Source organism: Dipodomys spectabilis, unplaced genomic scaffold (assembly GCF_019054845.1).
Source record: "Dipodomys spectabilis isolate Male_0828 unplaced genomic scaffold, ASM1905484v1 ptg000273l, whole genome shotgun sequence".
NCBI classification, from domain to species: Eukaryota; Metazoa; Chordata; class Mammalia; order Rodentia; family Heteromyidae; genus Dipodomys; species Dipodomys spectabilis.
The window spans coordinates 9,445,974-9,459,565 of record NW_024870950.1 but is presented as its reverse complement, the minus strand read 5'-3'; the positions used below and the strand labels follow the sequence as shown (position 1 = coordinate 9,459,565).

At 53.2% G+C, this 13,592-nt stretch overlaps 1 protein-coding gene across 1 annotated transcript; it reads left to right on the top strand.

The window, feature by feature from the left end:
- The first annotated feature begins 4,025 nt into the window (after positions 1–4,025).
- Plekhg4 (pleckstrin homology and RhoGEF domain containing G4) lies at positions 4,026–13,151 on the top strand. Its single transcript, XM_042700611.1, has 22 exons — positions 4,026–4,536; positions 4,678–4,773; positions 4,849–4,972; positions 5,061–5,154; positions 5,228–5,302; positions 5,379–5,495; positions 5,641–5,739; positions 5,831–5,976; positions 6,132–6,270; positions 6,375–6,491; positions 8,983–9,165; positions 9,412–9,886; positions 9,965–9,992; positions 10,067–10,313; positions 10,893–10,982; positions 11,062–11,283; positions 11,363–11,533; positions 11,621–11,798; positions 12,195–12,311; positions 12,468–12,704; positions 12,786–12,901; positions 13,026–13,151. The coding sequence occupies exons 1-22, from the start codon at positions 4,026–4,028 to the stop codon at positions 13,149–13,151; spliced, it is 3,708 nt and encodes a 1,235-aa protein (XP_042556545.1).
- The last annotated feature ends 441 nt before the right edge of the window (positions 13,152–13,592 follow it).

The following is a 13,592-nucleotide window of genomic DNA, read 5'->3' as shown; positions in this document are numbered from 1 at the left end:
GATCAGTCTACTTCTCTCTCCTTAGCATCCCCAGCACTACATCCTGACCAGTCCACTTTCCATCTCTATGGATCTGAAGGAGCTTGGTATACTTTGAAGGTTACAGATTGGATCAACGAACAGTCACCGCTTCTGCAATAGGGGAAAAACATGAAGCAAAGGAGAGTGGTTTTGTCTTCAAGTTGCTTATAGGGCAGTAATAGTAAGGACTGGTCGTTAATTAGTAGTTAGCAATCTGGAGTTAGTGCCAGCTGTCATTCACCAGTTATGTCATTTGGGGCATGTTATTAAACTCGTTGAGACTCAGTTTTCTCATCTGTAAAATGGGAGAGCAATCATACTTCTTCATAAGGTTACTGCCAGGATTAATGGCAAAATGGGAAGGAACCTGTCCTAGGCCTGGCTGAAGGTGCATGAAATGTCAAGGGGCCTTGAGAAGTTCGTAGAAGGATTCCAGGAGGTCAGTGTACATGTGTGTACATGCACACATGCTTGCTCATACTACTATACAGTGTCTGGGGCTGGCTCCAAGTGAAAATTGTATGGAAATCCAGTTGGAAGGTAAATAGTAGAAAGGCTAGAGAATGAAGGCTTTGGGAGGCAGCTCCAGCAGTCCATGGTGGGTGAAGAGGCTGCTGCTGGGGATAGCAGGTAGCTATTTCCAGAATTTAGTGTTTGGCAAGCTTGTCAAAATACAGATTCCTGGGCCTACACCAAAGGTCCCGAATCATCAGATCTATGGAGGACAGAAAGCAGGTGAGCACAGCTTACAGGAAGGATTGAGAAGGCAAGGAGGTTCTGTTGTACAGGGGGAGAACTAGTAGCCAGCTGGTGGGACAAGATGGGGGAGGGGAGGGCTTCCAGAAGGAGGAGGTGTTGTATCCAGGCCTCAAAGGAAGGAGTTTGATTAGGGCTGATGGGCAAGGCTCTTCCAGGCAGAGGAGACAGTAGGAGACAAGACTTATAATCAACTGTGTTTTCCCAGCCAGTCTAGGAACTGGGCAAAAAGGCTATGATGCCTCTGGAGTCTGGAGTCAGAAAGTCATTTGGGCTTTTACTGAAGTCTGGAAGCTCAAGTTTATTTAGGCCAAAGGTGAAAGAGGACTGGAAGGTTTGGGATGCAGTGAAGGAAATTATTATGGGTCTTTTATTACTAAGCCTCCCCTTCCCCCAGCTCACATACTTCTGATTGATTCCTGTTAGCAAAGAATGGAAGGCTGAGTGAAGGGTGGAGAAGGGGCAGTCCATTCGAATTTTATGATCTCAGTGGAAAAGGCTGCTGTGAGTAGATTCAGTTGCTAGAAGAGCCACAGAGATGGGCTCCGTGAGTCACTGCTCAGTCTTGCAAGCTCAGCCCACAGAACCTACTGTGGTCAGCCACCCCAGGTTGGCTCCAGGCCTAGCCCCTCAATGGTCCCCACTGGGCTTCAGTCTGTCCCTGTTTCTCTCTGTATCTCTGCCATCCTGGTACTGTGTATCCTGCAGCTCTCGGTCTCTTCTGTCTCCCTTTCTGTCTGAGCCTCTGAATCTGCCTTCATCTGTGACTCTGGTTTTCAGGTGTCCCACCGATGAGGAGCCTCAGGAAGGCAGGAGCGGTGTGACCAGACTCAGACCCTTCCCCCCAACATTCTGTGCCAGGCCCTGTACAGGCGCATTGGTGCTGGAAGTACAGAAGTGGACAACATGCAGTCTGCTTACAATGCACATTCTATGTGGAGTTGGGAAACCAGGGCCGAGCCCTGCTTCTATCTCAGCCTGTCTGTGCCTCCCCTGACTGCCTGCTGTGCCCAGAGGCCAGGGTCAGCCAGAAGCTGCCAAAGCCTCTTCTTTGCTTCTGGCACTGGGAGGGTATGTGTTCCTGCCAGCAGGTTCCTCTTAGGGCTCCTGAGGGGCCTGGCTGCTGGGTGGGAGTGGATAGTGGATGGGGGAGGGAGGGAGAATCAGTGACTCAGTGGGGGTGGCCCTGGGACAGAGTTGAGGAAGGAGCCAAGGTTGGACCCAATGCTCAGTGAAGCCAAAGGAGGGAGGGAAGAAAGTTCTGGGAGCTGAGGTTGGAGCAGGACAACTCTGAAGTCAGCCCTGGTTCCTTGTTCCTCTTCAGTATCTGCCTGGGGGTCTGGATGCTGGGTGCTAGGTTGGGCAGGCAGCTGCATTCCCACTGTGGCTGCTGCTCCTATGTTCATGAAGAGGATTCCTTCCTTAGGATCCAGAAGGCATTACCCCACTGTGCTCTCCTCCAGGGACCAAGGGCCTGGTTCTGCTGTAGCCCCCCCCCCCCAATCTCCCCACAAAATATATGTGAGTACAAGCTCACATGTACTGAAGGGACCCCAAATTTCAGTGCTTGGAGGAATTTCACAACTATCCAAGTGCCTTTCATGATTTCAAGATCCCAGAGGGTGGAATGATGGGACCGGGAATGAACACAGACAGTCTGTCTTGGTCCATCTGCAATCCCAGGAGAAAAAGAATAACTTTTTTTTTCTCTTCTTTTTAAACAGGTGAGGAAAGTGAGGTGCAAAGAGAAGAGAATCCCTGGAGCAACCTCAACAGGTGAGTGGAGCCAGGCCTAGGATGTTTTCTCAGGTTCCAAGACAAGAAACTCAGCATTGGTCTATTTAGTTGGACTCTGGGGCTGGGGGGAGAAGGAGAGGTTCCAGGGAAAGCAAAGGGGCCGAGGGGTCTGGTGGATTCCGCCAGGCCTGGGTCTGTTCCCATCCCTGAGGCCTCACTGATGATTCCTCCACCTTCCAGCCCAAGTAACAGCACCTTCAGGGCGTGGTATCTTGTCTGAATCTCAATGACAAAGGTGTTTTGTTTTTGTTTTGCTGGTGCTAAGGACGAGTCTGGCAGAAGGCAGGCTAATTGTACTGGGCCAGATTTGCACCCTGAACCGGTACCATCCTGTCTTTGAATGGGAGAACTTGGAGATCAGGAGGGAGGTGGGGATGCAGCACGGTGCCCCTCGCTCCCATCCTTCATGAAGATACCCCCAGGGGCTCCCAGAATCTGCCAGGAGCTGCTCCGGGCTTAAGGGTCTGCCTCTAGAAGCCTCCAGAAACTCTGGGTCCACACTTTTCTTGGGACCAGATTTGGGCGTCGACAGGAGTAAGTACGCGTCGTTTCGCCCGAGGAAAGGGGCAGATCTTACCCGGCAAGGTGGCAAGGCGGCGCGCCCACCGAGACTTCCTCGGCGCGTGCCAAAGCGGCCCGCGGCCCGCAAGCCCCCGCCCCACCCTCCGGGAGCCAGCCGCCCGCTCACCCTCGAGGGGCATCGCTGCCGGAGCCGCGGAGCAGCCGTTGGTCGCAGCCGAGGGAGGGCGCGCCGAGTCCGCAGGGCGCCGGGCGTGGGGAGCCGCGTGCCCCCGGGGAGGGGTCTCGGCGCGAGGCTGAGCTTCGGCGCCGTCGCGTTTCCCTGCCATCGGGACCTAGGGGCTGAGCTGTGACTCTGCCCTCCGGCCCCTAGGGGGAGCAGCAACGCCGGGTGCCCATAGTGGCCTCGTCCTTCCTCTCTTCCGCCAGTAGGCGGCGTCCGTGAACGCCCGGCGGCCGCGCTGTACCTGCCGTCGAGGCCGCGGTGAGTTCGAGGGGTCCAGCTGCGCAGCTTCCTCGACTTCACTGTTCCCTGAGTGCAGGTTATGGGCGAAGGAGGCGCGCGCCAGCCCCCGCGCCGTGACTGGGGCCTGCTGGGGTCTGGAGGGGCTGCGAAGCCGGGGCGTGAGGGCGTGTCCGACGGTGGGGCCCCCACCGTGCAAAGGCTCATGGGAGCGCGACTCGGGTCTGAGCCGAAGGGCGATCCTCACCCCCTGGTGTTCTTCTTCCGCAGGCCCGAACTCCAACAGCCACGGCATTCCCTGGGTTCTAGCACCTTCTATGGCCTAGGGCGCCCTGTCTGCATTGCTGGGGGAGGACTGCCAGACCATCTTCAATCCAGTTCCTGGATGAGCTCGGCTTTTCCTTTACACTGGTGCCCAGTCACTGGCTCATTTGCCCAGAGCAGACCGACCAATTCTTAGCACCGGGTGATGGCAGGGCCCTTGGAGGATGGGAACGTGTCCCGAGATTCCCAGGGCCATGCCACAGACTGGAGGTTTGCTGTGTGCAGTTTCAGGGATGCTTGGGAGGAGAAGGACCCTGCTACTCAGATACAGGTTAAGGTCCCCCGTCCTTCAAGACCAATTGCAGGGGCAGCTCAGAGCAAAAAGCTACAGGACAGCCCCTTATCCAGGGAACTGCGGTCACCTCCAGAACCAAGGGCAGTGGACGGGTCAGGAGATGGCCAGAGGACTACATTAGGAGGCTCCTCAGTCCAGTCAGAGCAGCCAGCCCTCACTGGAATGGAGAGCCTTCTGAGTCCCATGTCCTCCCATCTCAACCTAGCTCAAGATGAAAGTGACAACGGAGGGGGAGGTGTGGTAAGGGGCGAGGGTCCAGGTGGGACATTGCCAGCTAGCTTTGTTGCTGGAGGGTTGCTGTCCAACGCTGTGGACCTTGGAGACCCTCTACCAGAGACTTCATCAAAGCTACTGAAGGCAGGTAAGGAAGGCTGGCCTCAGGAAGGATGGCTATACCTGGGGGTAGGTGTTGAGATTTGTGAAGTCTCTGACTCTACCCAGCCTGTAGCCCTGGCCTATGGGTAGGGGTCCAATAATGACCCAGGCCATTTCCCTTCTCAAGACCCCAGTGGATCCAGCGTTCCTAAGCTTTCTGACTGCCTCCTAGCCCAAGACCTCACCTGGGAGCTGCTGGCCAGTGGCATGGCTGCCTTGCCAGGTAACTGGGAGAGTCTGGTAGTGATGGAAGAAGGGTGTCTCCATTGGGTGGGTGTTTACTATCTCATCTCCACAGGGACTCGGGATGTAGAAGGCCGAGCAGTGCTGCTGCTGTGCGCCAACAGCTCAGCCTGGCTTCACCCCAAGTGCAACAGCCATGAACTCATCTGCCTCCTGCTCTACCTGCGAGGAATCCCCAGGTTTGGAGGAAGTGGTTGGAGGACTGAATTTGAGCCAGCATTTTCAGGGTTTGGAAATCTGATATTAAAATAAAGCTCATCCCTTTAGGCCCGAAGTACAGGCCCTAGGACTGACTGTAGTAGTTGATGCTCGAATTTCTTCCCCGAGTTCTTCTCTCTTCTGGGGGCTCAGGAAACTACAAGTGAGTACAGGCATGTGGCTCCATTTCATTCCTTTAAGAGTTGATGGTGGGGCTGAGCTCTGATTCCTTGCAGGAAGCAGCTCCAGGATCTGTACACAGGATACTGCTAGTGGGAAAGATGCCAGAGGCAGTGCCTTCAGGGCTTCAGGTAAGGAGCCAAGTTGATTGCGGTGGAGGTAGGTTCTTTCTTCAACCAACTCTGGCTCCTAACACCTTCTTCTTAGTTGGAGCAGCTGCCTTCCCATCAGAGCTTACTGACCTACATCCCCACTGCTGTGTTGCCCACTTCGCTTGGAGGACATCTGCCTTACTGTCACCAGAGTTGGCTGGATTTCCGGTTGGTCAGTGCACCAGGGGTGGCAGAGTACAAGGGAGTTGTGTAGTGCCGGGTCTGCAGAGGAGCTCTCCTGAGTCAGCCTGAGTAAAGCTGGCTGCAGTGGCTTGGAACCAGCACTGCCCATTAATCATGCCTGCCCCTCCTCACAGCGTCTGGAAGCCCTACTGCAGAGCTGTCAGGTGGTTTGTGTCCTGCTTCAGGAGGCCATTGAGAGAATGAAGGCTGTGCCCCAGCCCATGGAACCTGGAGTGAGTGTCCCCTTCTCATACCTCTGAATGTTCTTAGACTCCTTTCTTGTTGTCTCCCATGTCCACTGTTGCCTGTTGCCCTTAATCATAGGAAGTTGGTCAGCTGCTACAGCAGGCTCAAATCCTGATGCAGCAGGTGTTAGACTCACCACAGCTGGCATGGCTACAATGCCAAGGGAGCTTGGAACTGGCTTGGCTGAAGCAGGTCTCAGAGATGACCCTGAGCCCAGACTATAGGTAGGTAGAAACCCAGCTCCCAGATCCTGCTCACCATACCTTGCCGAGCACTCAACTGGCTGACTCAGTATCAGCCAGGATTATGAGTCTCAGGGCAGGGTGGAATTAAGTAAGAGGACCCACAAGGTATCAAGTAGCACATATACCCTATGTAGGCCAGCAGTGGACAAGGCTGATGAGCTGTATGGCCAAGTGGATGGACTGCTGCACCAGCTGACCTTGCAGAGCAACCAGCGGATACAAGCCTTTGAGCTGCTCCAAACACTAGAGGCCCAGGAGGGTGGGCTGCACCAGGTGGGAACCATTTGTTCAGAGCCAGCTGCTGTTGATTTCCAGGGTGACCTATCCCCCCTCCCCACAGCATCTGTTCTCACCATTCCCTGCTTATGTCTATCCAGATTGAAGTGTGGCTACAGGAGGTTGGCTGGCCAGGCCTGGAAGAGCCAAGGGAACCCACACTGGACATGCTGCTCCAGGCCCAAGGCCCTTTTCAACAACTGGACCAAGTGGCCCAGGTAAATTTGGACATAGTTCATTCTGGAGGGATTTGAGGCATTTGACCAGGGCCTAGGATGGCAGAAGTGAGTGAAAACAAGCCAGTCTATCCAGTTCTCTTGGAGCTCAGCAAGCAGCAGAGGAGATCCGTTAGAACCCAGGCTCATAGTCACATACATGTTTTCAGACAGAGGTAAGAACTCTGGAGAGAATCAGTACAGTGCCTCTCCCTGCCTTCGTAGCAAAGACCTGATCTAGCAGGTGTTTTAGGAAACATTTTGGAGGGACTTTTTAAGCTGAAAGTTGAAGGATAATTTGGGGTCAAACAGATGGAAGAGGGTTGGAAATGGTCATTTTAGGCTGGGAAATAGTTTTTTTTTTTTTGGTCATTCGTGGGGCTTGAACTCTGGGCTTCGGTGCTGTCTCAGTGCTCTTCAGTTCAAGGCGAGTGCTCTACCACTTAAGCCACAGCAGCACTTCTGGTTTTCTGGTGGTTGATTCGATATGAGAGTCTCACGGACTTTCCTTCCCAGGCTGGCTTTGTACTGTGATCCTTAGATCTCAGCCTCCTGAGTAGCTAGGATTACAGGCATGAGCCACCAGCACCCAGCCTAACATGTTTGAAGGTCCATTGTCAGGAGGAAATATGTTCCTGAGAAACTATAAAGCCAGTGAGGTTGAAATGTGAAGCAGGAGAGATGAGATGAAGCTGATCACTGCACCCTGTTACAGTGAAAAGTTTGGGCAAGAAAGGTTCATAGTCAGTTCCATATTCCAGGAAGATATTCTTAGTTTCTGTGCGCTCTTTGTCTTGTAGGATAGGTGTGGAAGTCCAGTGAAGAGACACAGTGGAAAATGTATTCACCTCTGTGTGTGTGTGTGTGTGTGTGTGTGTGTAGAATGGGTCCCATGACCTATATTAAATCTAGATCTTAAATCTGCAGATACTCAAGTTCCTCATATAAATTTTTTTGTCAGTTGTGGGGCTTGAACTCAGGGCCTGGGTGCTGTTCCTGAGCTTTTGCACTCAAGGATAGTGCTCCAGTGGTTAACTAGAGATGAAAGTCTCACAGGGACTTTTCTTCTAGGACTGGCTTTGAACTGCAATCCTCAGATCTCAGCCTTCTGAGTATCTAGGATTTTAGGTGTGAGCCACCAGCACCCAGAAATTTTCTTTTTAAAACTCCATTTAAAAAAAACACAACAAAAATGGGATAGTATTTTATATAACCAACACATATCCTTCTATATACTTTAAGCCTGCTCTAGATTAATTATACCTGGTATTGTGTATGTGCTATGTATATGGTTAAGACTATTTAAGGAATAAGGACAGGGAAAAAAAGTTTGTATTTCTTCAGATTTTTTTTTCTTTTTGTACTGTTTGTGGGAGTTGAATGTAGGACCTGGGCAATGGCCTTGAGCTTTTGTGCTCAAGGCTAATGCTCTGCCACTTTAAACCATAGCACCATTTCTGGCTTTTTGGTAGTTAATTGGAGATGAGTTTCTCAGACTTTCCTGTTCAGTCTTTGAACTCTGATCCTCAGATCTCAGCCTCTTGAGCAGCTAGGATTACAGGCGTGAGCCACTGACACATGGCTTACAGGACTGTTTTTTCCCTCCAAACATTTCCAGTGTAAGATTAATTGAATCCATGTGGGACCTGCAGGTAGAGAGGACTGGCTCTAGTGCTTTTTCTGGACAGGATGGTGGGTGTGCAGGGAGATGGACTCGCAAAGTTTATAGGACTTGCTGATGCATCCATGTGGAGAAGGCAGTTGTAAAGATGAGTGGGTGCTGTTCCTAGGACGTTCTAGGGGATGAGGAGAATCTAAGGAAGGGCATTTGTAAGTCAGGCCACAGGTGTGGTCCCCTCCACCCCCCTCCCTGCCCCCAGTTGTAGGGCATGAATTCAGGGCTTGGGTGCTGTCCCTGAGCTTTCTCGCTCAAGGCTAGCCTTCTACCACTTTGAGCCACAGCCCCACTTCTGGTTTTCTGGTGGTTAATTGGAGATAAGAGTCCCACAGACTTTTCTGCCTGGGCTGGCTTTGAACTGTGATCATCAGATCTCAGTCTCTTGAGTAACTAGGATTATAGGCACCCGTTTATAGGTGTGCTTTTGAGATGGCTGGGAAGAAGTGAAAAGGAAGGCCTTTGGGATTGGAGTCAGGATGTAGAGGGCCATTTTGTGGGGGTTGAAATGACCTTTGGGGTGTGATCACACAAGATTGCCTGGAGGAGAGCACACTGTCCTTATGAACCCAGTTAAGGAAAGGAGAACATCTGGAATAACTGAGGACAAGGAGGGTCAGGAGGGTGGGAGGAGTTGGGGCCCAGGAGAGAGAAGACTGAGTGCTGCTGAGGCTTGAGAGGGGACTGTGTAGGATGGAGTAGGTGGAGGATGGTTTTCCACCTTTAGACTTAGTGACATGGAGATGGTCAATAGGAAAGATCTAGGTTCAGGGCCAGACTCCCAGGCCTGAGCTAGCTGAGTACAGTCTTTCTTTCCAGGAGCAAGTCAGGCAAAGTGAGAAGTTTCTACAGTCCCTGGCTGGCCAGGAAGCTGCTGAGCTGGGTCCCCCTGGAATACGCTTTCTGGCCCTGAAAGCCCAGCTGACAGAATTCTCTAGGGCTTTGGCCCAGAGGCGCCAGCGGCTGGCAGATGCCCAGAAGCTCTCTGAGTTCCTCAAGCAGGTGGGTGGGTGAGCTTCCATGTCCCTGGCTCTTTGGTCATTGGGGCTGAGGAAAGGGCTGCCCCAGCTCCACCCATAGCCTGAGCTTTTCCTGTTATCTGTTCTCTTTCTTTGCCTTCAGTCTGATCTTAAAATCTAAGCACTAGCCTGGAGTCAGCCTCCTGGGAGTAGAGTGGGTCGAGGGATAGAAGGTGTGGCAGACTCTCCAAGGTCCCCCTCTTAGGCCCATGTGGCCTTGATGTTGCAGGCCTCAAGATGGGCTGAGGCGGGCCAGCAGGTATTGGCAGAGCTGGAACAGGAGCGCCCAGGTGTTGTGCTGCAGCAGCTGCAGCTGCACTGGACCAAGAACCCTGACTTACCTCCTGCTCACTTCCGGAAAATGTGGGCTCTGGCTACAGGCCTGGGCTCAGAGGGCATCCGCCAGGAATGCCGCTGGGCCTGGACCCGGTGCCAGGATACATGGCTGGCCCTAGACCAGAAGCTAGAGGCTGCACTGAAGTCACTACCAACAGGCAGCACAGCTAGCTTGTGTGCCAGCCAGGTCCCCACTGTACATGCCACCCCTCCCCTGAGGAAGTCCTACAGCTTTGACCAGAACCTGGGCCAGAGTCTCCGAGAGGCTGTGCACCACTGTCACCGAGCAGCCACTGTCACTGCCTGCCACAGACCAGAGTCTGGAGGAGGTGCCCAGCTCAGATCATCCTCAACTATGCCTCCACCTGGCAGCTCCACCACTGCTACTGCCTGCCATGTACCAGAGTCTGGAGGAGGTACCCAGCCCTCCACTGTGTCTCCACCAGGCAGCTCTGACCTCAGAAGCCCCAACAGGTACAGGCAGTGGGCATGTCAGGGAGGGTAGTGGAAGGAAGATATCTTGGGTCCTGACTCTTCTTCCCTGGCAGGCTTCAGCTTGTGCTGGCAGAGATGGTGGCCACAGAGCGGGAATATGTCCGGGCTCTTGACTATACCATGGAGAACTATTTCCCTGAGCTGGATCGCCCTGATGTGCCTCAGGGCCTCCGAGGCCAGCGTGCCCACCTCTTTGGCAACCTGGAGAAGCTGCGGGACTTCCATTCCCATTTTTTCCTTCGTGAACTGGAGGCTTGCACCAGACATCCTCCCCGAGTGGCCTATGCCTTCCTGCGCCATGTAAGCCACCGAGATCTGGCTGATTATCTCCCCTCCCCCCACAATGAGCTGTTGTACTGTGCTAGGTACAGTGAAGAGTCAGATCCACAAGGTCCCAGAGTCTCTGGGTATTTTTATTTATCTAGGGGAGACACATGAAAAGATCATTCTAGGTTACACTTTGGGCTAGGAAAAGAAGCAGGACAGATAACATGAGGTACTGGTATGGCAGTGTGTATTTGAACTTAGGCTAGAGGAACCAAAATGAGTTCCACACCAGGAAAGAGCCAGTACAAAGCTTGCCAGTCATGGTGAGCATGGCTGAATGTAGTGAGGGAAGATGGTCTGAGGTGAGGTAATACCAGAGATTGTCTCAGAGCCATGGAGGGACAGAGCTGAATGCAGAGGCTATTTGAGGAGACTGCTTTCACAGAGGCCTGCCTCATCTTCACTGTGGTGTTCTTGCTTATTCAAAGCAGTGTCTGTGGAAGGATCCCTCTGAGAACCATCTGTTGACATTTTAGTTATCTCAAGCCAAAAGAGTGGTTTGCCTGGGATAAGGGTAGCCTTTGCACCTGACCTGACCATGTGTCTTTGTAGAGGGTGCAGTTTGGGATGTATGCACTCTACAGCAAGAATAAACCTCGTTCTGATGCCCTGATGACCAGCTATGGTCATGCCTTCTTCAAGGTAGGAAAGCCCAAAACTGTATGAGGGGGAAGGTAGGTGGCATACTCTGAAACTCAGTGATTTCCCACCTACCTGGTAGGACAAGCAGCAAGCCCTGGGAGACCGGCTGGACTTAGCCTCCTACCTGCTAAAGCCCATCCAGCGCATGAGCAAGTATGCGCTGCTGCTGCAGGAGCTGGCCCGGGCCTGCGGGGGCCCTGTACAAGAGCTGAGTGCCCTGCAAGCTGCCCAGAACCTCGTCCACTTCCAACTACGACATGGCAATGACCTGCTAGCCATGGATGCCATCCAGGGCTGTGATGTGAGTCATCCCAGGCCACGGTGGGCAGGTGCTATGGGTGTAGGAGGGATCAGGCACCCACTAGGCTCCAACTTTACAGGTTAACCTAAAAGAACAGGGGCAGTTGGTGCGACAGGATGAGTTTGTGGTGCGCAGTGGGCGTCACAAGTCCCTGCGTCGTGTTTTCCTCTTTGAGGAACTGCTGCTCTTCAGCAAGCCTCGCCATGGGCCCACAGGTGTTGATGTGTTTACCTACAAGCGCTCCTTTAAGGTAGGTGGACCGGATCCTGCCCCCACCCTGTGCCAGTCCCCAATTCTCGCTCATGCCTTACCAAGCCCCTCTGCCCTGGCCATACAGATGGCAGACCTGGGCCTTACTGAATGCTGTGGGGATAGCAAACTGCGTTTTGAGATTTGGTTCCGACGCCGCAAGGCCAAGGACACCTTTGTGCTGCAGGCCTCCAGCTTGGCTACCAAGCAGGCCTGGACGGCTGACATCTCTCGCCTGCTCTGGAGGCAGGCTGTCCACAACAAGGGTGAGTCCCGACTCTTACTTTACCCTGTACTTCCCTCCCCACAGGATATATGGATATATGTCTTTTAGGGATCCAGAGAGGACTTAAGAACCCAGAAGAGCGTGGGAAAGGGGAGAAGGCCCTGTGGCAGCCACCATTGCAAGAGAAAAAAGTTCAAAGTCAGCCAGTCCTGCAACCACTGTCTAACTTGGGGAAATAATTAACTTCTTTAGGCATCCAGAGCCTCACCTCTACAAAGGCATTATAGAACCTACCTTAGGAATGGTTGGGAGGAGAAAATCTGGCACCAGAAAGGCTCAGGGCACAGGACAGTAATCCACAGGATATGGGTATACAAGAAAGAGTTATAGGCCTCAAAAGACTTATGGGCCTCACTTATGTCTACTCTCCACTCAGAGGTGCGCATGGCTGAGATGGTGTCCATGGGTGTGGGGAACAAGGCCTTCCGGGACATTGCCCCCAGCGAGGAAGCTATCAACGACCGCAACATCAACTATGTCCTGAAGGGTCGAGGTAGTGGGCAGGAGGCGACAGGAGGTGGGGGTGAGGAAAACTGTACAGGAGGCAGTGGACCTTTGTCAGCCCTGGCCTGTACTGCTCTGGAGACCTCAGGCAAGACAGGGTTCTGACCTAGGACCTGTCTCAACTTGACTCTCTCTCTTAACATAGAAATTCGCTCTCGGGCCTCCATTGCTGTGGCTCCATTGGACTATGACAGCCCCTACGTGGGTGCCACAAGCACGCTTCCTGGAGACCGTGCCTCCTGCTCTGTGCTGGGTTCTCTCAACTTGCATCTGTATAGAGATCCAACTCCTCTGGGCGTCCGCTGGCCCCTGTATCCCCCCAACTTCCCAGAGGAAGCCGCACTGGAGACTGAGGCAGAGCTGGGCAGCCAGCCCTCTTTGAGTATGTCAAGGCTTATCTAGACACAGGAGGTGTGGCTTTCTGGGCCTCCCCTACTGAAACTCACCCAGTCCCTCTCTCTAGCTCCTGAAGACTCAGAGGTCTCATCCCAATGCCCATCAGCCAGTGGTTCCAGTGGCTCTGACAGCAGCTGTGTGTCAGGGCAGCCCCTGAGCAGAGGCCTTGAGGACCTGTACTATGTAAGTGCTATCTTTCTGTCTTGTATCCATTAGTCCCTGTATCCTACCCTGGTTCTCTGGCCAATGGAGGACAGCTGGAGAGAGGGAGGCACAGAGTCATTTCCCAGAGACCTCCCTGTCCCAGAACCAGGGAAGCAGGCATTCATACCTGGCCTGGAACTACAGGTCTGAGTCCAGGCTCGAAGATGATCCAGTAGTCAGGACCTCCAAGAAACATCACTTCTCTGGATCTGCTGTGACCAAGGCATGACTAGTACCAGAGCTACCTCCTTTCCACCTGTACAGCCATGTTGACTACCCTTTCTGTTGCTGTGACCATCCATGGACTAGCCTGGGGCCTCTTTAGAGGTGTCTGGCTATAGGGACTAAACAACTACTATGATCATAGGTTCTTGTCTCCATGTCTTCTCCTCTTGGTCCCTTCCAGCTCCCACTCTAATTGTAAATTAGGGGCAGTCTGGCACAAAGGATATTTCTAAACTCTAGGCTGGTGGGGTACTGTAGTGCTCTAGGCAGTGACTGGGCTGCCCCTAGCTCTCAGGAGGGACACAGGTGCAAGCTGGGTTCACAGCAGGTGCGTTCTAACCTCTAGCCTTAAACTCAGGCTCCCCAGACTAAGGGGCAAGCCCACCTCTGAAGGGCTTTTGCCCTTGCCTCCCCTGTCAGGCCCAGCCTTTTGTTTTCTAGACAG